This window comes from Podospora pseudoanserina, chromosome 5, assembly GCF_035222485.1.
Source record: "Podospora pseudoanserina strain CBS 124.78 chromosome 5, whole genome shotgun sequence".
NCBI classification, from domain to species: domain Eukaryota; kingdom Fungi; phylum Ascomycota; class Sordariomycetes; order Sordariales; family Podosporaceae; genus Podospora; species Podospora pseudoanserina.
Genome location: NC_085924.1, coordinates 4,606,360 through 4,626,492, shown reverse-complemented (window position 1 = coordinate 4,626,492; position 20,133 = coordinate 4,606,360). Strand labels below are relative to the sequence as shown.

The 20,133-nt window shown below is 48.4% G+C and overlaps 6 protein-coding genes across 6 annotated transcripts; 3 read left to right on the top strand and 3 right to left on the bottom strand.

The window, feature by feature from the left end:
• Window positions 1–8,121: 8,121 nt before the first annotated feature.
• QC764_510540 (uncharacterized protein) lies at window positions 8,122–9,736 on the bottom strand. Its single transcript, XM_062948295.1, has 2 exons — window positions 8,559–9,736; window positions 8,122–8,475 (listed from the first exon to the last, which is right to left on the bottom strand). The coding sequence occupies exons 1-2, from the start codon at window positions 8,834–8,836 to the stop codon at window positions 8,235–8,237; spliced, it is 519 nt and encodes a 172-aa protein (XP_062799816.1). The 5' UTR covers window positions 8,837–9,736; the 3' UTR covers window positions 8,122–8,234.
• A 347-nt stretch (window positions 9,737–10,083) lies between these two features.
• QC764_510550 (uncharacterized protein) lies at window positions 10,084–11,860 on the bottom strand. The gene is made up of 3 exons (XM_062948296.1): window positions 11,031–11,860; window positions 10,572–10,969; window positions 10,084–10,518 (listed from the first exon to the last, which is right to left on the bottom strand). Exons 1-3 carry the CDS (start codon window positions 11,565–11,567, stop codon window positions 10,092–10,094), a joined length of 1,362 nt encoding a protein of 453 aa, XP_062799815.1. The 5' UTR covers window positions 11,568–11,860; the 3' UTR covers window positions 10,084–10,091.
• A 2,788-nt stretch (window positions 11,861–14,648) lies between these two features.
• On the top strand, window positions 14,649–16,368 carry QC764_0087460 (uncharacterized protein; the record flags this gene model as incomplete). Its single annotated transcript, XM_062940886.1, is given in 4 exon segments — window positions 14,649–15,326; window positions 15,404–15,760; window positions 15,769–16,141; window positions 16,206–16,368. Coding segments are annotated over 4 exon segments (1,107 nt in total). The 5' UTR covers window positions 14,649–15,112.
• Window positions 16,369–16,397: 29 nt separating this feature from the next.
• On the top strand, window positions 16,398–17,323 carry QC764_0087450 (uncharacterized protein; the record flags this gene model as incomplete). Its single annotated transcript, XM_062940885.1, has 2 exons — window positions 16,398–16,573; window positions 16,655–17,323. The coding sequence occupies 2 exons, from the start codon at window positions 16,398–16,400 to the stop codon at window positions 16,809–16,811; spliced, it is 333 nt and encodes a 110-aa protein (XP_062799813.1). The 3' UTR covers window positions 16,812–17,323.
• Window positions 17,324–17,484: 161 nt separating this feature from the next.
• Window positions 17,485–17,874, bottom strand: QC764_0087440 (uncharacterized protein; the record flags this gene model as incomplete). Its single annotated transcript, XM_062940884.1, has 1 exon — window positions 17,485–17,874. The coding sequence occupies one exon, from the start codon at window positions 17,872–17,874 to the stop codon at window positions 17,485–17,487; it is 390 nt and encodes a 129-aa protein (XP_062799812.1).
• A 1,395-nt stretch (window positions 17,875–19,269) lies between these two features.
• QC764_510590 (uncharacterized protein) lies at window positions 19,270–19,977 on the top strand (the record flags this gene model as incomplete). Its single annotated transcript, XM_062948297.1, is given in 3 exon segments — window positions 19,270–19,434; window positions 19,494–19,765; window positions 19,785–19,977. The coding sequence occupies 3 exon segments, from the start codon at window positions 19,270–19,272 to the stop codon at window positions 19,975–19,977; spliced, it is 630 nt and encodes a 209-aa protein (XP_062799811.1).
• Between the last annotated feature and the right edge of the window lie 156 nt (window positions 19,978–20,133).

Below are 20,133 nucleotides of genomic sequence, written 5' to 3'. Positions count from 1 at the left end.
GAGCATAAGTCAAATATTTGACGTCTTCAGCGATTTCCTGAAGTTTTGCGAGACCTGCTGAGGACTTTTTGTTGAGGACCGCAATCAAGTGGCTGGACAAGGTGGATAATCCACCATATGCCTCTTCCAGAGAGAGGTTCAGCGGTATCCATTCCTCTTCATGATCAGCCAAAACGACTGTAATATGGCGTACTAGACCCTGGACCGCGTGTGCGGTGAAATTGTGCTTTCACATCACAAAGCTGTCGGTACACAAGGTTGGATTAGTTCGAGCCATCAACACCGTCAAGAACTAGCCACATCTTCATTACCATTCCAAAGCATACCGTCTGCTCCTCATCAACATCCATCTGATCCGGGTCATCTTCACCACTTGTGGGTGTCAGTGTTTGGGGTCTCGGCGGTCGAGAAAAAGCAAAGAAGTCGTGCATCCTCCATTATTGCTTACAACAATGATGATCATGGCCTGTAAATTCCAGATCCGCTGAAAAGAACGAGAATTCCGGAAACTTGTAACTCAATGTTCGTCCAAACCCAGAGCCTCGTCTGGATTTGGAATGGTCTTGTATGGCATTGGGGGCGGAAAATGTGCCCCGCAGACCGGCCGGCGGGGAGGTGTGGCCATGCAGATGCACCGCCCCTCTCCACGCTGCAAGGCACCACCACTGGCGTATTCTGTTTTGTACATCTTAACACTGACAGAAAACAATTTAATTCGAATCCAATTTGGTTCCCATTCGTCTCTATGATTCACATCGCCTTTTGTCATCATGGCTTGCAATGCCCTCGGTGCTGGGGCAAGCACCAACGCTTTCCACACTGCATTGGCCGAGTTCAAAAACACACTGGCTCAACGCCTACCAGGACATATGGGAGCAGCTTCCTCTATTGGGAGAGTACGCATCAATGCTGGAATCGAGACCAAATCTTCGAATTGTTCTTGTCTGGATATACAAGGACATCCTGGAGTTCCATCGAGAGGCAATCACATACTTCAAGCATCGAGGTTAGCTACCTTGCACAGCCGCCTCTCATCAACCTATAAAATACCGACATGTTTGTTGTACCGGTATGGAAGCAAATCGTCCAAGCTGCCTGGAGAGGATTTCTGCCAAAAATCAACTTCATCAAGAAAAACATGGCTCGCCACCGGCGACTGCTAGAGAACGGAGCCACACTCGCCCAGCTTGAGGAGATAAGCAACTTTCGCCGGAATTTCGAGCAACAATTCGAGATGCAACGCAAGTCCGAACTAGACCGCCAGCGGAATGAAACCATTGCCTGGCTTAATCCAGCTCCCGCGTCCCTAGAGAAACACAGAGAGGCGAGAGCTTGGTGTCCTGGTTCAGGCAAGTGACTCCTCGACTCCCAGCGATTCCAAGACTGGTTTCATCCTGCATTCTGCAGGAACCCGCTACTCTGGATTACAGGTATCCCTGGAGCCGGCAAGTCTGTGTTGGCATCCATCATCGTCGACGAAGCAAGGGATCTGGATACAGACGTTACTGTCGCATGCTTCTTTTGTCAGCCAAACGACCCCAACACAAACACGTTCGTTGCCGTGGCTCGAGGTTTGATTTCGCAGCTAGTGACTCGGAACAGTTCCATGATCACCAGCATGGCCGAACAAAGATCGCTTAGCGGACAGGTGACTTTATCCACGACCGAACTTGCCAAGTCCATGCTCAAGGACGCTCTCGGATGTTGCAAGAGCACCTACATCGTTATTGATGGGCTCGACTCTTGCAGCAGAAAAGACCGGAAGGACATTGTCAGCACCCTTCGATCAATCGTCGAAAGCCTTCCCAAGGAACACATGGACGACGTCCGGTGCGTCTTTTTGTCTCAAAACGACGGTTTCGCGAAGAAAGACCTGGGTGATCTCCCCACCATCACAACTACACCGAAGGATAATAAACTTGACATTGAGAGTTACTGGAATTCTTGCAAGAGCTACTTGGAAAGAAGGCTAGGTTCGCTCCAGACGGTAGGCATGGACATTGTCAAGGTGGTGACTGCCAGGGCTCATGGTATGGAAGCATACTTGCAACACTCTTCGTCAGTCTCGAGCAATACTGACAGGATATGACATAGGGATGTTTCTATTTGCAAGTCTGATGTTCCGGCATCTCCAGCCACTTCCACTGCGTGAGCTTCAGTCTGAGCTGCGGCAAGTACCACAAGGCCTTGATGAAGTGTGAGTGCCCAAGACCCAATTTTGCACCCCTTCGCCAACTAACGAACATTGCCAAAGATACGGAAGGATCATGGGAAATCTCCTGTCACATAATGCTTTTCGGCGCCAGGATCGCCTTGACCTGTTGGGCTGGCTTGCTTGCGCCCGGAAACCACTCAAGTGGTAGAAGTTCGAGGCGCGGCCGCCATTGACTTGGACGGTCAGACCGTCAACTATGAGCAACTGGTGCCTCGGACATTGAAGCAGAGTCGTCGTGATTTTTTCGGTCCGTTAGTCGAGCAGGGCCCGGATGACACGCTACAATTGATTCACCCAACGGCAAGAGAGTACGTTTGACCCACTCTCGCACGGTGATGAACCGTCCTTAGGAACTGACATACGACTAGGTATATCCTTAAACACCATTTCGAAAACCATCGTGGACACCTGAACCTTTCTAACCTAATCATTCCCTACCTCACTCTGCCAGAACTACAAGGAGACGTCAGTACATTTCTGCTTCCGTGTTACATTGACGCAGGATACTATGCTTTCTTGGAATATTCCGTTGCATGCTGGTCACTCCATTTGCAAGAGGCCCTTCAAATAGCGAGTAGCACGAGCCCGGATTTTGAAGAGTTGTCTGGGTAGCTCGATGTGTTTCTTGACACCCGTTGCAAACTGCCGCAAGAAACATCGCTCGACACGACGAATATCCCGAAGGCTGTTCAAAAATACCTTAGCCCATTGCAAGGACAGGACTTTTATCAAAGACTATGCTTGGCAGTTGCTACAGCAAGGCGTCAACTGGGCCAGGAAGGGTTGGCAGAAGGTGGTCATGGTTCGCTCGATCCAAAACCACTACTGCTGAGGGTAAGAGAGACTCTTGCCATGCTTGCGGAATCTGGCAATATCACCCAAGAGCAGCGGACGCTTCTTCACGAGTTTTACGGCCCCAACTGGTTCAAGTGCTCAGCTATGAACTGTGAGTTCTTCCACAAAGGCTTTCGGACGCGGAAGCAACTTGATGATCACATCAACCGGCATGAAAAGCCGTTTTTGTGCATGGTACCTGATTGTGATCTTGGTTCAAGGTTTGGGTGGGCCACAAGAGATGGCCTCCAAAAACACCTTCTCGAGACGCACAGCATTGATATTAGCGATCCAACCAAAGATCTCGAATTTCCCTTACCACCGACGAAGCAAATTTCCGAGACCTCTAACCTGACGAAATTTGCTTGTCCTTCATGTCCCAAAAGCTTCACTCGAAACCACAACCTTCAAAATCACCTCCGTGCACATCGCCAAGAGAAGCCACACTCTTGCAACCACTGCAATCAGTCATTCACTCGCCAATATGAACGGGACCGTCACCAGACTACAATGCACTCGGGACAAAACCGCTTCCTCTATCTCGGAGATCTAGACAATGGAGGGACAAGGGGATGCGGAAGGGAGTTCTCTCGACAAGACAAACTGGCCGACCACTTGAAAAGCAAAAAGGGCCAAAAATGTATCTTGCCACTGTTTTCGGAAGAAATGGGTGCTGATAGAGGGCTGCAAGGAGAGCGATGGAATTCCAGGCTGGCCGAGATTTTAGCCAGTAGATTTGCTCTGGATCCGGAACAACTCAAACCCATCATTATTGCCCTTTTGTCATTTCCGATATCGTAAGTCAGAAAGGATAGAACGCCCGCGATGGAAAATGAGATGAGACACACCAGCGGTGCAGATAGCGAGATTTAAAACCGCCCTGAGAATTGAAGAAATCATAGGGTTGGATGTTCAGGACATTTCGTCATGCAAAACTGTTCTATTCGCATGAGGACACATAAAAGTTACCTATCTTGCAGTCAAATAATAGAAGTCTAAAACATTCATCGAATCTTATTAACATGGATGAATAATGCTCATCGCGAATAAGGCTATGATGGGTAAACACTTATCATACCTTCCTCCTCACCGTTTGTCAAGCACTGCCCCCCACTTAGCAGAGCAATGGACTTTCGATCATTCGCTGTAAGCAACTGCCACCAGGGTTGGATAACAGGAGTAGCCTTTCATTTCCAGCTGGCAACGGATGAATCAGGCCGGACATATAACTATTAGTTCTTATCATGCAGTGTCTGCTCCAAACCGGCAAGTCTTATATTGAGCCAATCAAAAGCTTTCATTCAAAACGGCCGCCGCATTTATTAACCATTTACCGCATGGGTGCACCAAAAATGATGTGGAACCTGGAACCTGCAACCGTCGCCGAAACCAGGAAGAAATGCACTCCGAAGCTGTACAAGACTATTCCGGAGGTACAGCTTCATTTTTGAGACGATTGGATATAATGTTGTGGCCAAAAGAGCTCCGAAAGTACAAAAATAGCGATTTTTGGATCTGCCCCGCCCTTAAAATCAGAAACCAAAACTGGCGTGCGATGAGTCACGTGAACACACCAAAAGCTGGACCCAGGAATCTGGTTAACCCTACAGGAGAGCTTGCTCTCGCACAGACCCTCGGTTAAAAGCTTGCAGGCTTCCCCAGATTTTTCAGCCCTACCCGTCGGCACGCCTCCCCACACTCTGCTCCCCCAACCCACCTTATGCGAAGATGCAAGGGGGAATGCGATATTACCCAGCTTTACCACATGCCATTCTTCCGTAGGGATGTTTACTTGGTACATCGAACTTGGGTTTCATGTTTCTGGAAGCATTCGCGACACTTGGAAACAGGTGCAGAGAGCGGTTGTCTGCGGGGCGGCATGGATACATGAGAGAAGCACGGACCATATCAGAACATTGGTCGGTGCTTCAACTTGCCTCGAGCGCCAACATGACTCTCTCAAGCTAGCTTTGATGAATGGTATCATAACAACAGTAGGAAGGGGCTCACAGACTACTATTTGAGAGATACAGCTGAGTGCATTATCTCGTAGTCCACTTAAGGTACTGGACCAGGGTGCTTACCTACCTATCTGTTCATGATATGTTGCTTGTAATGAGCAAGAGCATGTGCCTAATGCTGCCCGACGGCTATGGAGATCTGGACAGCAAGAGAATCCAGAAAAATGGTAACAGCTCACGTGGCAAAACTCCATGTGCCCTGTGGCACTGTGTTGCCTGGAATTGATTGGCTAGCATGAAAACAATGCCGTTTCCAAAGACATGCCGTGTACTCTGCATTGAAGGTACTCACCAAACAGAATATGGTCTGTCTGATGACTTTTCAGCTGTGATTTACCGAATGCGGCGTGCTTAATCAAAGCCCTGAATAAATCCTGGCAGCCCTTTACCTGCTGGCAGAATGCCAAGAATCAATGTCGTGAGGACCTCTGCCATCAGGCTGTGTGGCAGGGTCGTCCAGGCGAACCACAGCCTACTGACTGAAAAGTATCCCGAGATGTTTCGCGAGTACCTAAGAGAGGCACACCCCATTCCTCAAAAAGCATGAATTGCTTGAATGCAAATGAATGCATCCTCAATATCCAGCACCCTTCCCATGGAAGAAACCCAACTCTCGAACGGCGAGGCTCGGCGTCGATCCCCAAATTTGGCTATTGTCCTCTGCAAGATACATCTCATGACATTGCGCATTGTTCATCTATTACCGGGTTATAGAGAGGAGACAAACGGATAGATATCGAACATGTCTCTCTCCCAAGCTACATCGAGGAAGACCTCACCATTTCAGCCCATAAGGCAACCCTGGAGCAAGTGCAAAAGTCGCTTCCATCCGACTGGACAGTTTACGAGACTATGGAAGGCTGTTTCATTTACAACCATGAAGACTTTTATGTCGACGCAACCTGGGAACGCCCCAGCGATCCTGACTTCAAGCCTCCAGAGTTTTTGGCCCCCTCCGTCCCCGGCGCTCCCTTGTATGAGGCTCTTTTCTCACTGGGCTCCGCAACCGAAGCCGATTTCATCTTGTTTAGAAGCTACTTCGACGTGGCTGGAGCACGCGGCAAGCTCAGTGTGACGCAAAACTTGGCGACGGCGTTGCGTCATCTCCGTCGACCGCTCCACACCCGCGCGACAAGAAACCTGTGGATAGATGCCATTTGCATCAACCAAAAAAATGAGAGAGAGCTCAACGTACAGTCCAGCGGATGGCCGATATTTATCGTCTTGCAAACCATCTCGCTATATGGCTAGGCCCTGAAGCAGACGACAGCAACCACGCGCTCTCCACCCTCAGCTTCCTCAGCGAGCAAGTTGATATCCTCCGGACCATGCATCAGATCAGCCAGCCGGGAGTGTACAGCGGGGGACGTTGAACTGGCATATGCTAAAGGGCAACCTACCCTACAACGAGAGAACATGGGCCGCGCTGCAGGCTCTCTTCCATCGCGACTGGTTCACACGGGTGTGGAACCTGCAGGAGATCATGCTGGTCCATTGCTCTCGCGCAGCCGTGCAGTGTGGTGACGAGATACTACCATGACCTGCGATGCACCGCACGATCATATGCCTATCCACAAAGAACAGCTTGCCATCGGCCGAGTTTCGCGACAGGATGGGACATGTTAAGCGGTTGGCCGAGTATAACCCTGTCTGACCTGCTGTCGCGAGTTGTGCGTTTATTTTGACGATCGTGAATGCTCGAACCCGTCGGATAGGGTTTACGGATTGTTGGGACTCCTGTCAGCGTCTCTACATGCACGTATCACGGTCAACTATTCGCTCTCGCCCAGATGGAACACTTTGGTCGTCCGGAACCTCTTGTTGGATGTTCGGGCTCGGGAGACGACGCCTCGGCAACCGAGGGCATACCAACGTGGGTTTTTGATCTCAGAACGCGCCCGTTTCGGCCTCTGTCCAGGCGTGGGCAGTTCTCTTCGGGCATGACCCGTTCAGTGACGCGCTTTATTCCTCCTCATGTACCGGAGGTATGCGCGTGCATGCAGGTGAAGTTACTGTTATGCATGATGAGGTGGTAGACGCGATGAATGGGGGCCTGCAGATTGTGAGAAGGTGGCAGCTCTGCGACATGGCGACGGAACATTTCTGGAAGGGTTTTCCTGGACCCGGAGTCGTTGTGGCATGATATCCAGAAACAGGGTGCCGTGGAATCATTTCTATACAACAGTTCATGAGTGGACAGAGTATTGCTACGACACTCTCGTATGCGGAGAGGGGTCTATCGAAAGGAATGAGATTGTTGACACTTATATCCTTGACGCAGTCAAAACCTTTATCTTCCAGAGAAAACTCTTCTTCACAACGGATGGTCTAGTAGGGCTAAGTCCCAAGGGGATGAGAAATGGTAGCTATGCATTTCCTACGCATCCAATCACCTTGAAATGTGTGAAGCTAATTAGTATGAATGGGAGACATCATCGCTGTCTTCCTGGGCTTCGATGCCCCTGTGATACTACGTAATGCCGGAGATGGAAAATATCACTTTATTGGCGAGTCCATGGTGTATGGATCACATGATGCAACAGCTCTCCTGGGACCACTCCCAGTAGGCTGGTCTGTGCAAGTACTATTCGACCAAAATGGACACCAGAACGCGTATCAATACTACAACTTCAATACCAAGCGCACAACAGATGATGATCCACGCCTGGGTCGACTGCCACCACAATGGGAGCGGGTCGGCAACAATCGAACGCCCGACGACCCGGATTATTCCGAGAGATTCATCAATATTACCACTGGTGAACTGACCAATCCCTACAACAAAGCAAATGTTATAGGGATTGGTCTGTTTTGTTCTTCTGGTCTTTTTCGGTGGATTACTTCTGCTAGGTGCATGGAATCACAAGATTTCTTTACGGAAGCTGGCCACGGACGAGAGGACTTGGACCGTGGTCAATCATCTGGGTAAGATATAGAATGAGATGCGGCACAGTCCCCGTGAACTTCACAGTACCGTGCGTGCCAACACAACAGAAACACTGCTTCATGGAATCCACTCATCCAAGAATGCACCAGAAAGAGATCAGACAATCGCATTGTCATGAACCGAAGATGCTTTTAAGCGATCTACTCCCTTCACCCTAGATCGCCTGCTATCCACCACGCTGCAATACCATCATCCCGATGCTCCTCCCACCTGCCAATCACGAGTTCTGAGAAATCTCCCAATTGATCACAAGCGCCTGGCAACGCAGCTTGCCATAAGCCCCGATCTTGTAGTCCTTCTCGCCAGGGAACAGAGTGCCAAACTTCTGAATCGCCTTCTTGATCGTGAGGCGGAGGTCCTCATTGCCGAGCGTGTATAATAGACCGTTGTGTTCGGCCCACGTCGTATACGCACACGAGTCCTTGCTGATGAGTTTTTTGTGGCCCCCGGCGCCGACCCTGCATCACATCGTCGAGCGTCAGCGTCAATCAATCAATCAATCTATCTATCAATCAGAAGATGGGGATGCAATAAGACATACCAATTGCCTGGTTCCTTGATGTTGTTGTACATGTGCCAGCAGTCGAGGACTAAAGGGGAATTCTCCGAAGTTTTGTTCCAGTATTCGTAGTCAGAGTTGCAGAAGCTGTCGCCCTTGAAGAAGTCGGTCTTGTTTTTGTACCAGACACCGTCGCTGACTTCGGTGTAGCCGGAGTCGGCAGAGGGAGAGGAAACCCCAGTCTCGGGGACGGCGGGGGCGGCCTGAATGGCGGCTGTGAAGAGGCCAACAAGGGTGACGGTGAGCTTGGTGAGCTGCATGATGATGGAAGTGGTTCGAGTTCTCAGTGTTCAGTTGCGAGATTGAAGTTGAGGTGTAGCTGCAAGATTGTCATCGGTTGTCGGTGGTTTGGGAGAGGGAGGAGATGGCAAGTCGGAGGACAAGTGTGGAAGATATACCTGTCTCTTAGGAGATCACAAGCACGCTGGTGGGCCCCGAAAATGGAGAGTAGAGGCCACGGGCACTAAATCAATCGAAGACGGAGTGATGATGAAAACTCTGCTTCTTGACGTTCTCGTGATCCAAGGTTGGCGAGTGGTTTCCGACTTTTTGGCTCCGTTCGATACTGTCTTTGGCAAGGACAAAGCCACGGGGCCGTCTTCCTGGTTCTCATCGCTTCCGAATATCCGGCCATTCATGGAATTGGCGGCATCTTCAAGCATGAAAATACCATCAAGGAGTGGCCATCTGATATTCGAGGCATCACGGGATGGGCATCTGAGGGAAGGAGCATGACCCGGGCCATCATGTGCTAACAATTGACGGCAGCCGCAGTTTAAGGAGTTCTCCACTTGCCCTCTTTCTCTGGCCTGGGCTCTTTGCAGTATCCCTCATTGGCTGCCTGGGGAAGTGATGGGACCTCCACTTTCGTCCAGGGCTCTAGATCAACACTGTATGAGGTCATTGTCACTGGCAATTCAGCTGGGAAAGCTCGTAGGGAGGATAGGAAGGAGGCGACATCAGGAGAAACATGCGCTGGGTGAGAAGGTGGCTGTTCAGGAAGTAGGTGAAGCGTGCTCTCAAATGAATTTCGTTTTTGTGATCATATCCTCTGGTATGCCTACATGGATAATTGGCCAGATCCAGATCATGTGAAGCCTTGCTGTTTCCCTGATAACCTGCTCCAAGAACTCTGTGGTTCTACTGCACCAACCCTTGTGGGACACTGAGGATCACAACAACCAGACACCTTCCATGGTCCCTTCCGCAAATACCGTCGACCGTCATAGCTTGCAGGAAACAGGCCTGTTCCTTCTTGAGATATTCCAGCTGGCTTTCTTGGGAGATACGCCCGGCTGGAGGCACCGGGAGATTGACCGTGGTCATATTGTTGTTCTCTGGGTTTGAAACGTGAGGTGGGCTTACTCCTGGACAACTTATGTGAAGACAAATGGCAAGTGCATGATAGAAACTGTTTTCAGACGTCATTATTAAGCGAGTCTAAACAAAGTATATAATACACTGAAAAGAGATTCCTTCCCCCATATCGTCACTGATAAAGAAAAGGTCATCTCATCAGAACTTCTTGGGCTTTACGCCCACCAAAGCAACCCGTGCAGCAATAAACAGCAAAGTACCCACGGCACAGGCAACACCACCGAAAATCTTTGTGCTTTGAAATGCGCCGTTAGCAGATGTCAGGATAGCACCACCGATTGGCGACCCAGTCAACGCCGCAATCGAAGCAATGCTGAAAGCTGTGCCGGTGCGGGCACCGATCTGTTGGATGGGGGATATGGAAGCAATCAACACGGGAGTAAGACCAATGCCAGCACCTGAACCGATGCCAAACAGCACGGCAAACGTGATGATGGCCGCGTCGCCTGAGGAGGGTAACCATACAGCGAGGATGAGAATGCTGGTGAAGGCCGCCATGATAATCATGACGTTAAAATGGCCAAGCTTGTCCGCCATGGCGTTGGGTATTGTTCGGCCGATGATGCTGGGAAATGTTGGCATATTGCAACTGTTCAGTGGATGGAGGAGGGTACGAACCTAGCACCATTCAAAATGGGCACAAGATAGTTGGCGAGATGCTCTGACATGCCACCCGCAAGAGCTTCAACAACAATGAAGGTGAATGGGACAAACATGCCCCAATAAAAGAAGAAAATTCCGGCAGTCAAGAAAGCAAATGGCAGCTCTCTCAAAGGTGCGAGGAAGGCCTTGAACTCAAAGGGACGCTTCACCGGTGGGATGCGCGTACGGACTGTGAAATTGGCCCAGATGAGGAGGGCTAGGACGAGAAAGGCGCATGTTCTGATTGCCCAGGGGAATCCGACTTTGGGGATGAGGTTGATCAACATGACAGGGAAGATGACACCGCCGATGGAGGAGCCACAGACGACAAGACCCATTGCTGCACCGCGTTTCTTGAGAAACCATGTCGAGACCTGAGGTATGTGTCAGTTGGTGATGATTGCATAAACATCTCGGGAGGTGCTGGCGACTCACGCAAGTAAAAGCGGGGAAAAACACCATCGACGCCCCAACCGCCGAGCATATTGCCTGACTGAGAAGAATCTGATAATACGTCGTCGACAAACTGATCATCATCATCCCAAACACATGCATAAAACTCCCCACAAGAAGCAAAGCCGCTGGGCCATGGCTGTCAAAGATTCTCCCCACCCAGATTCCAGAAAATATCATGAAAAATATCTGCAGCGCGGAAATCCATGAGATCTCCGATGGTGTGTAGTTGCTGAGCTGATTGGCCTGGTAATGCGACTGGAAAATACCAGCGCAGTTGACCCAGCCAAACGAGACAAACAGACAGGCTGATGCACCGCTGACAGTCAGCCAGGCGCGGGCGCCGCCTTCTGGGAAGTCAGCTTGACCCAGTCTTGGACGTGCAGGTGGTTGTTGGTGGGGTGGTGGTGGTGATGATGGCGACTTGGTCTCGCCACGAACTAGGGATGGGGTTCTGAGACTTTCGCTGTCTGTGAGGTTGGCTTTCACGTCACCCCCCGGGTATAATCGGACAGCCATTCTGGAAAAGTAAACAAAAATGTCCTTGGCAGGAGAGAAAGGCCAAGAAGCCAAGGCGAGGCTCGTCGGTTATGAATCAGATGTGGAAGGATTGAGATAAGATAGAAATGCACTCGCTCGGAAATATTCTTCGGTCGCCGAGTTCACAGGAGCTGTGTATTCATAAGCCGCTTATAAACGATCCCTGTATCAAGGCCGGATAATCCGGGGTTTGGGGAGCCACACCCATTCCCGCGCTCGTATGCAGGCCGAATACACTGCATAATTGAAGTTTTGAAGCGCTCAAGATTGATGCCCACAGGTGCTGATTCACACCATCCGAGTCACCAGTTGTTGAGGGATGGGCGCTTACGCCCATTTGGTCGTGTTTTTTGAGCACACTCAGACGGCCATGTTTAGGTAGGTTAAGCTTTCATTGAGCCACACCGAAGATTACCACAACCACGACCTTGATGCAAATTCTGTAGCATCACAGCACCACATGTCTCAACGATCCCGGAGCGCGGCAACTGACCGAGTCCTGGAGTCCGGGCCGAGACCAAGGAAGGAATTTGCCATTTCCCACGCCAGTCAAAGCGCTGCGCCTCTCGACAGCAGCCACGACACTTTTTTTTAAGTTGTGCGCTATTCAGCAGCACTTTCCAGCCAAGCACAGACTTCCGGGCCAAAATCCATCTTCAACTGCGAAATGCCCGACTCCGTCCATCATTCTCGGAGTCGTGGCTTCTTTGAGTAGCGCTTCTCCGCCTGGTGTGCTTTTTGTCCTGTCCGTCTCTTTGGCGCTGCGCAAAGCGACCCATCCACGTGCGAAAGAGACCTAGTTAACAGAAACGATATTTTTTATCATATCCCCGCTGACGTCATATACCATCAACATGGCTGGCTTCAAGACGCTGTTACATTGTCTCGGATGCTGTGCCACTCATGTCTTGGAGTTGGTACGCTAGTCAACAGTTATCCCGCATCCCGCGTTTGCTCGCGGTCGGCTCGCCTCTCGGAGATATTCCACGTTGAAACTAGTTCTTATTACACGGTTGCATTCCAAGATCGGTACTCATAGTTTCTAGCGTGGATAACTGGGCAAATTCAACTGGTGACAGTACTGGGGTGGCCTCATCCTCGTTGTCTCAGGGTGTCCGGGCTGGTGATACCGAACAGAGAGAAGCGTGCAACCTGCACGGTAGCTGGGCGGTTAAAAACCAAATAACGGAAGATATCTAACGTACATTATAAGCGAGTGAGCCATATAAGCGAGTGGGCCACTTTTTCGACGCGACGCGACCCTCCACCTACAACATACCACTCACAACAACCAACTATGCCTGCCACTTTATACGAAGCTAGGGTAAACTTAGCCCTTGAAGTTCTTTAAAATGACGAAAATCTAAGTGTACGGGCCGCTACTAAGATCTACAACATTGATCGTATAACTCTTTCGCGGCGACGCGCTGGTAAGCCTACACGACGCGACACCACGCCTAATTCGAAGAAGCTTACTTAATTAGAAGAGAATATTATTATTTAATATATTATTAAGCTAAATGCATAAGCTTTTCCACTAAAATTACGTAGTGTAGAAGATATAATTAACTAACTACTACGCGTACGCGACGCGCCCCCTATTAATAAGCTTTAGGTATATAACTTCGTTAAACGCTAACCATAGCTCCGTACGCGTTTTACGCGTAAATATAATTACTAAAGGGCCAAGTATAAGGTTCTAAAGATTATTACCGAGTAGTTTACGCTTATATAGAATACTAAAGCCAAATATAGTATTATAAATAACGATATTTATAACTTCGACGAGACTAGGTTTATAATAAGTATTATCTTTACGGGTATAGTAGTTATAACCTTAGACAGCTTTAGTAAGGTAAAACTAGCCTAGCCTAATAACCGTAAATAAATAACGGTAATTTAAAAAGTTAATACCTTTAGCTAATTTATTCCTCCCTTTATTATTTTAACCGTATAATATTACCTTATTAATTAATATACTAAATATAATTTACCATTTACTTAATATATTATAATTACTAAAAATAGTTAGACTATTAATCCGGTAAGCTTAAATTAAATTAAGTACTTCGACTATTATATAGCGTCCCGTATAAAAGATAAATACCGGTTATTAATCTTTAATAGCCACGAAAGTTATTACTTAACCGAATTTAAACGCTATTACTAATAAAATAATATTATTATACTTTATATACCTTTATACTTCTTTTACCTTCTTTAATTACTCGATATTAATTACTTTAGGCTATTAAAATAAACGTACGGTCGTTAAATTAAAGACTTAATATATATATATATTAATTATATAAGTAAATTTAAGTTCCTCTATATTTTCTATAAAGCCTTCTTCGCCTCTATAATAAAGAAGAATATATAGAATAGCTTTACGGATATTAGCCTTATACTATACGATTTAAAGAAAGTATTTTCTAAGCTAAATATAAAGCTTTATATATTAATACCTTTATCTTTAAGGCCGGGCACAGTACTCCCTTAGGTCTCCTAAACGCTATATAACCCTCGAGAAACTAATTTACAGTTAACGTTTATTAAAACTTACATTACTAACTATTAAAATAGCTTCCCGACTTTAATACTAACTATAGTAAACTAGCTTACTAAAGATACTACGGCTATAATACACTAAATGGCTTTCCTTCGTATAAAGGTCTCTTCGCTCCGTAAAGCTAATAAAGTACTAAGTAAGCGCCGGAAAGCTAAAAAAACACGTATAAGGCTTAAAGGGTCACTTACTATACAAGAGGTACAGGATCTACTAAATTAAAAGGCCGTGGATAAGGAAGGAGTGTAAGAAATGTAGCCGGATAGTAGTAATACAGGGGGGGCTCGTACGAAGGTTCAGTGCTATAGTATATGCGGTAAGCCTGGCTATAATGCACGCACTTGCCAGGAGGCTGCAGAATCATCTGATTCAGCTGTTTCTAATATAATTGTAATTAGTTCCTAATGTTGGTGTATTACAATTGAGGGTAATTGTAGTAGGGTAGTGAAAAGTGGCTCACTCGCTTATATGGCTCACTCGCTTATAATGTACGTTACCTGGTTCATTGGGCATTCAACCTCCCTGGAGGCCTAGGTTTGATGGGTCTGAATGGAAAATAAGGGGCGAAGAAAGGGTTGATTGGTTCCAAACCCGAGCACTGTAAACCGCAAGATGCAACACCAGCGACATAAATTATATTTCCGACGTTCATTGATACAGCCACCGATTGATGTTACGTCGATGTGGTCCACGCCATGATTGGCCATATTAATGAGACGCAAACTGGAATGGCCGGCCTAGGCAGACCCAACCCGGACGGTCAATTCTTCAAAGTGCCCCCATGGCTAGGCGGCAGTTCACTTTGGCCCTATCTCGAACTTCTGACCCTTTTGAGGTGGGCTAGACCCCTCTATTATTATGAGAAAATTGAAACCCACCACACTTTGTTGTCTTACCTTCATTTGCATCTACTTGCGGTCTCCTGTTGCTTGTTCTTTCATTTTTGCCGTTTGATAACATGTTTCCCGCTCGTTTGGCTTCTTTATTTGGGTTCGTTTTGATAGCCATCGCAGCGGCAGTCCAAGGAGTACGACTTGATGTACCTCGAGTTGAAGATTTCGTCAGGAGATGGAACGTCGCCGCCACAGTGATTGGTGATTACGTCTACATCGACGGGGGTGAGATCAATCAGTTCGAGAACGGGACAATAGACGAGGCTCCAGTTTACCAAGGTAAGCTCCCCATGTGCCTCAACTGTTCGCCCAGCAGGTGACGGGAGTACCAGTCTAATCTCAATATTCAACCCTAGTGAACTCAACACTGTCCATTGACATCTCCACCTCTTGGACTACAAGCGACGTCTCTATCCGGACGATAGGGAAGCCCAACGCTCCTAGAAACGCGTCGATGATATGGACAGACAAGGAAGGAACGGGCGGATTCTACTCTTGGGGTGGTGTTTTCTCATTGGGAAGATCTGTGACCGAGTCCGAGATGTGGAAGTTCAGCGCAGATGGCAGAGGGGGAGGGAGCTGGTCACCTTTCCAGGATTTTGCAAATCCGGAGGCCTTTAAAATTTTGTTATCATTAGAGAGGGGAGCTTATGCTAACACGGACGACAAAGGCTTTTTAATTGGAGGTTCCGTTTGGGGGTGGACATACCTGGGTTCACAGACATTCAGGCCATCCCAGGCATGGTCTCATTTGACATGCGAACTAAGGAGATCAGCAATGGCACAGCCAACGATGCGGGCTCCAACAGAAGCCCATTAGAGACACTCATTGGGGCGAGGGCTCACTTCATCCCGGCTAACACTGGCACGAAAAGCCACCAAGGGTTGATACTGGTCTTGGGGGGCCACAGATCTTATGTCGACCCACAATGCAGCCTCGAAGACTCGCCTGGCTTTGATTTTCGGAACTTGTTATTCTTCGACCCGGAAACAGGAGAAAGATATTGGCAAATTGCCACAGGAGATATACTGCCTTATCCCCGGGCTCACTTTTGCGTCACCGGCTTCACTGTAGCAAGGGTGGGTTATGATGTGTAAGTTTAAATTCTGCCAAATAACCAGAATACTTTGGTAACACAGTCGTTGATGGTTTAACAGCTTTATATTTGGACGACGGAACGAAGCGCAGCAGAGCTACTACGATGATGCCTACATTCTCAGCCTGCCAGGCTTCGTGTGGATCCTGGTTCCAACTCCTCCGGCAGGGCCGCGATTCTTCCAGTCGGTCTTTACAATAATATTCACCATGAATCCGCACTGACAGTTCAATTATCCAGTGCGCGTGTCTCTATGGGAAATCAGGTGCTCAGTATCGGCGGCGTCACTGATAAAATCAAGTCGGTGGATGCAGCTCCACAAGGCTTACTAGTCTTTGACATGACTGCCCAAACCTGGAACGATAACTATGACGGCAAAGCCAAGAATTATGTTCGGGCTAAAACTCTGGACGAGTGGTATCAGAACGGGTTAGTTTCAAGTTACATGTCACCTCCAAAAGGCAATACTGGTTCCATCGCGAGAAGAGGCTAATGCTGTCCTACGTGTAGAGGTATGGACAAGGTTTTCTGGTCTTCCGAGCAGGCGAGGGCCCTGTTTGCGACAGATACGGACGCTGAACCTCCAGGGAGCGCGCCTAGCAAGCTAACAGACATTCCCAATGGCACAGAGCAAGCGGACTCACGACAAGATTTCTCAACGACTTAAACTCCAGTCGGGGCTATCGCAGGAGCCAAAGCCGGGGGAATGCTTGCTCTGGCTATCATAGTCTCTCTGGTGATTTGGATGATCCATCATCACAAGAAAGCCAAGAAAGAAAAGGACAAGACCGCCCAGTGGCCACTGCCTCTAAAACATTCCAGCGAATCTTCAATCACGGAGATTCCAATTTACAAACCGGAATTTGATAGGCTTTGTGGTTACTGGGAACCATCAGGACTAGCAAAAAACACAGTGAGGGACAGTGCGCGGATGTCGGTGCAAAGAGTCGAAGTCAGCGTCGACCACGACCATTGGGAGTTGCCAGTGGCCCCGAAGGATCACTCGGTTCATGGGTTAAGACGAGTAACTAGGGGGGTTGGCATGGGAACCGATCACAACAATTGGGATCTGCAAGATAGGCGAAGTTTCTGAAGGTCTTGGAGAGTCCAGAGTTAGTAGAGGAAGAGCAATATCGATACCAGTATACGATGCTTTTGTCCGATGACTGCTGAACCTCAATGTTTGCCCATAAAGCATCGCCACAAGGAGTCAACTAATGGACAAGATGACCCAGTCTCTCACCAACCAACAATTGTCTCACGAATCTACCATCCCACAGATACATCGTGTCATGAATCTATGCCCTCTCAGTTGACCTTCCAACCCCACCTTCGAGCGCTTAGACATTGCAGTAGCACCTCATGCTCCCCGAGTTCTGGTTGAACGCCGTGCAAGAGTACGTCCCACTGGAGCCCACGCTCTGCCTCTGGTCTTGGCAGTTTGTTATCAGAGAAGATGCTGCAAGTGATCGACTTGGTGCCGACGCGGGTGAGGCTGATCGAGCTAATGGAGCTGTCGACCCTGATGCAGGGGCTGGTACCACTGAAACCCTCGTAAGAGCCAGTGTGGGGACACTTGCAGTTGCTAAAAACACTGTTAGCAGAGGCATTCTTAGTGAGGTCATAGAATAAGATGACACTAACCCGCAAGTATACCACCAGACGCTGCCGTTGGCGGTAAAGGTGAGGCAGCTGGTAGGTGCGAGGAGGAGGTACTTGGCGCTGACCATTTTGGCGAGGGAGGCTTTTTGTTGAAGGCTGAGGAGACAGCGTTGTGGAGGATGTCGATGGAGAGAGTGATGAAGCCAGACAAAAGTTGGTGAGGCAATGTGCTTTATACTTGCGTTCACAATGCTCAGGGTTTCAAGCTGCCTTTGGGAATGATACCTTTTTGGGAAGGTTGAAGTATATGATCAGTATTCCATCAGTGACGATCCCCTAAGCGAGTCGCAACTTTGTATTTGACTTTTTCTAGCCCCGTTCTCGTGTAATTTTACTTCTTCGGAATCGGTTGTTTCCTGTCAGCACTACCAACAGCGGAGGCTCATAAAGGTCAAATTCAACCCCAAATGTCGAAGACCAACGTTGATGTAGCTCTAGCTGCTAACAAGTGAATCACGCCTGTTGTATTGAGTGCGTTGATGATACCGTATCGTATAATGGCTTTGAGGGGTAGTGTTTACCGCTCCTAATCCTACTGCGTATGTAATAATCCTTGCCTGATGCGCGGACGCTGACTGAGAACGTGAAATCACATCACTGAAGGTTTTCCCAACGGAACTTTTCGACAAGAAAGACGGTGGCGAGACTAAAGCGAGATTGGAAGCACAGGGGAGGCAATTGTTCAAACTCTTACGTGGTCAGCCGGCCTTCTATCAATGCGACACGTCTGACCGGGCGGCACTTGTTCTCCAAAACAGACACGTTGTTAGGAGGAAGGCAAGTGAGGAAAGTATGGACTCTCAGGATGCTGCTAGTCACAAGCCCAATATACGCAAAGCCAGAAAAGCGGGTTCGGTATGTCCATCTCCTCCAAAGCACCATTGATGGTATTTTGGCTTCACTCATGTACCCGGGAGTATGGCTTTCTGACACGTATCTGACTGCAACTATCAGCTTAGCGGTCGAGTGTACGTCAATTCTGCAGCCTACTACTACCGGAAATCTGCAACGTCAATGATATCGGACGGAATTTGGCGATGTGCGGGTGTGAAGAGTGGTGTTACAAACCCTTAGACTGGGTGCAGGATAAACACATTTACTCAAAATGAATATGCCTGACTAACCCCGATCGCAGTTATGGCAGACGGCCCCATCCCCCAGCTAACTTTCGGTACGCATTCTGCGATTTTCTGGATCCAACAATGGTGGAGAATCTTACACTGGAGTCCGGGGCGCATGATTCCAATCATCGATACCTATTGTGTGACTATCTTCTCTATGGAATATTCTTGAAGTCCAGAATTTGGGGTAGGTGCTAAGATCCCTTAACTCCCTGCCTACACATAGAGGACTCTCTGATAGCTACAAGGCTTACTACTTTGTTGTTTACCATTCAGAGCGTCCTTAATGTAGCCTATTGCTTGGAGCCTAAACTCAATCCGAGGGCTATTGACACGTTAGTCATGCCTGTGCCACGCAAAGATATGATCAAGGCGTTGGTTCAGAAGTACACCAACATGAGCCCAACACCAGGCTTATCTACATCGTGGCGCGCCGACTTTATTGAAAACAAGGGAGAGGGTCATATCTTCTTGCTACATGGCGGTCCCGGTGTTGGGAAGACATATGTAGGTCGGCATACATTTATCCTTAACCGTGCACGATTAACAGTTCTGCCCCTCATCAGACCGCCGAATGTATCGCGGAGTATACGTACTGTCCTCTACTATCTCTCACCTGTGGAGACATTGGCACAGACGACGTCAAGATGGAACAGCAGCTCTCCAAGTGGTTCAGACTGGCCGAAAAATGGGGGGCTGTCATGTTGATTGACGAGGCTGATATCTACCTGGAACGGCGCGTTGTTAGTGACCTTCGGCGCAACAGCCTTGTATTTGGTGAGATTCTGCGTTGGCATCCTCATCTGAGTACACCAGTAGTACTGACCCTGAATGTACAGTGTTTCTTCGTTCTATAGAATATTACCGAGGAATCCTGTTCTTGACTACAAACCGCGTCGGGCATTCGACGACGCCTTCATTTCCAGGATTCACATCATCATCAAGTACGATCAGCTCAGTAAAGACAATCACCGCCAGATTTGGACACAGTTCTTTGACAAACTCACCGACGAGCGTCAAGGCTTCATCATCACTGGGCGAGCCAAATGATACATCTGGATGATGAGATCGTAAAGAGGCTGGAATGGAACGGCCGGGAAATTCACAATGGTAAGACCAGTTAATCAAGTCCACGTGGCGATGTACTGACAAAGCTTTTGGTGCGCAGCATTCCAAACTGCCGTCGCTCTGGCAGAATTCCGATTC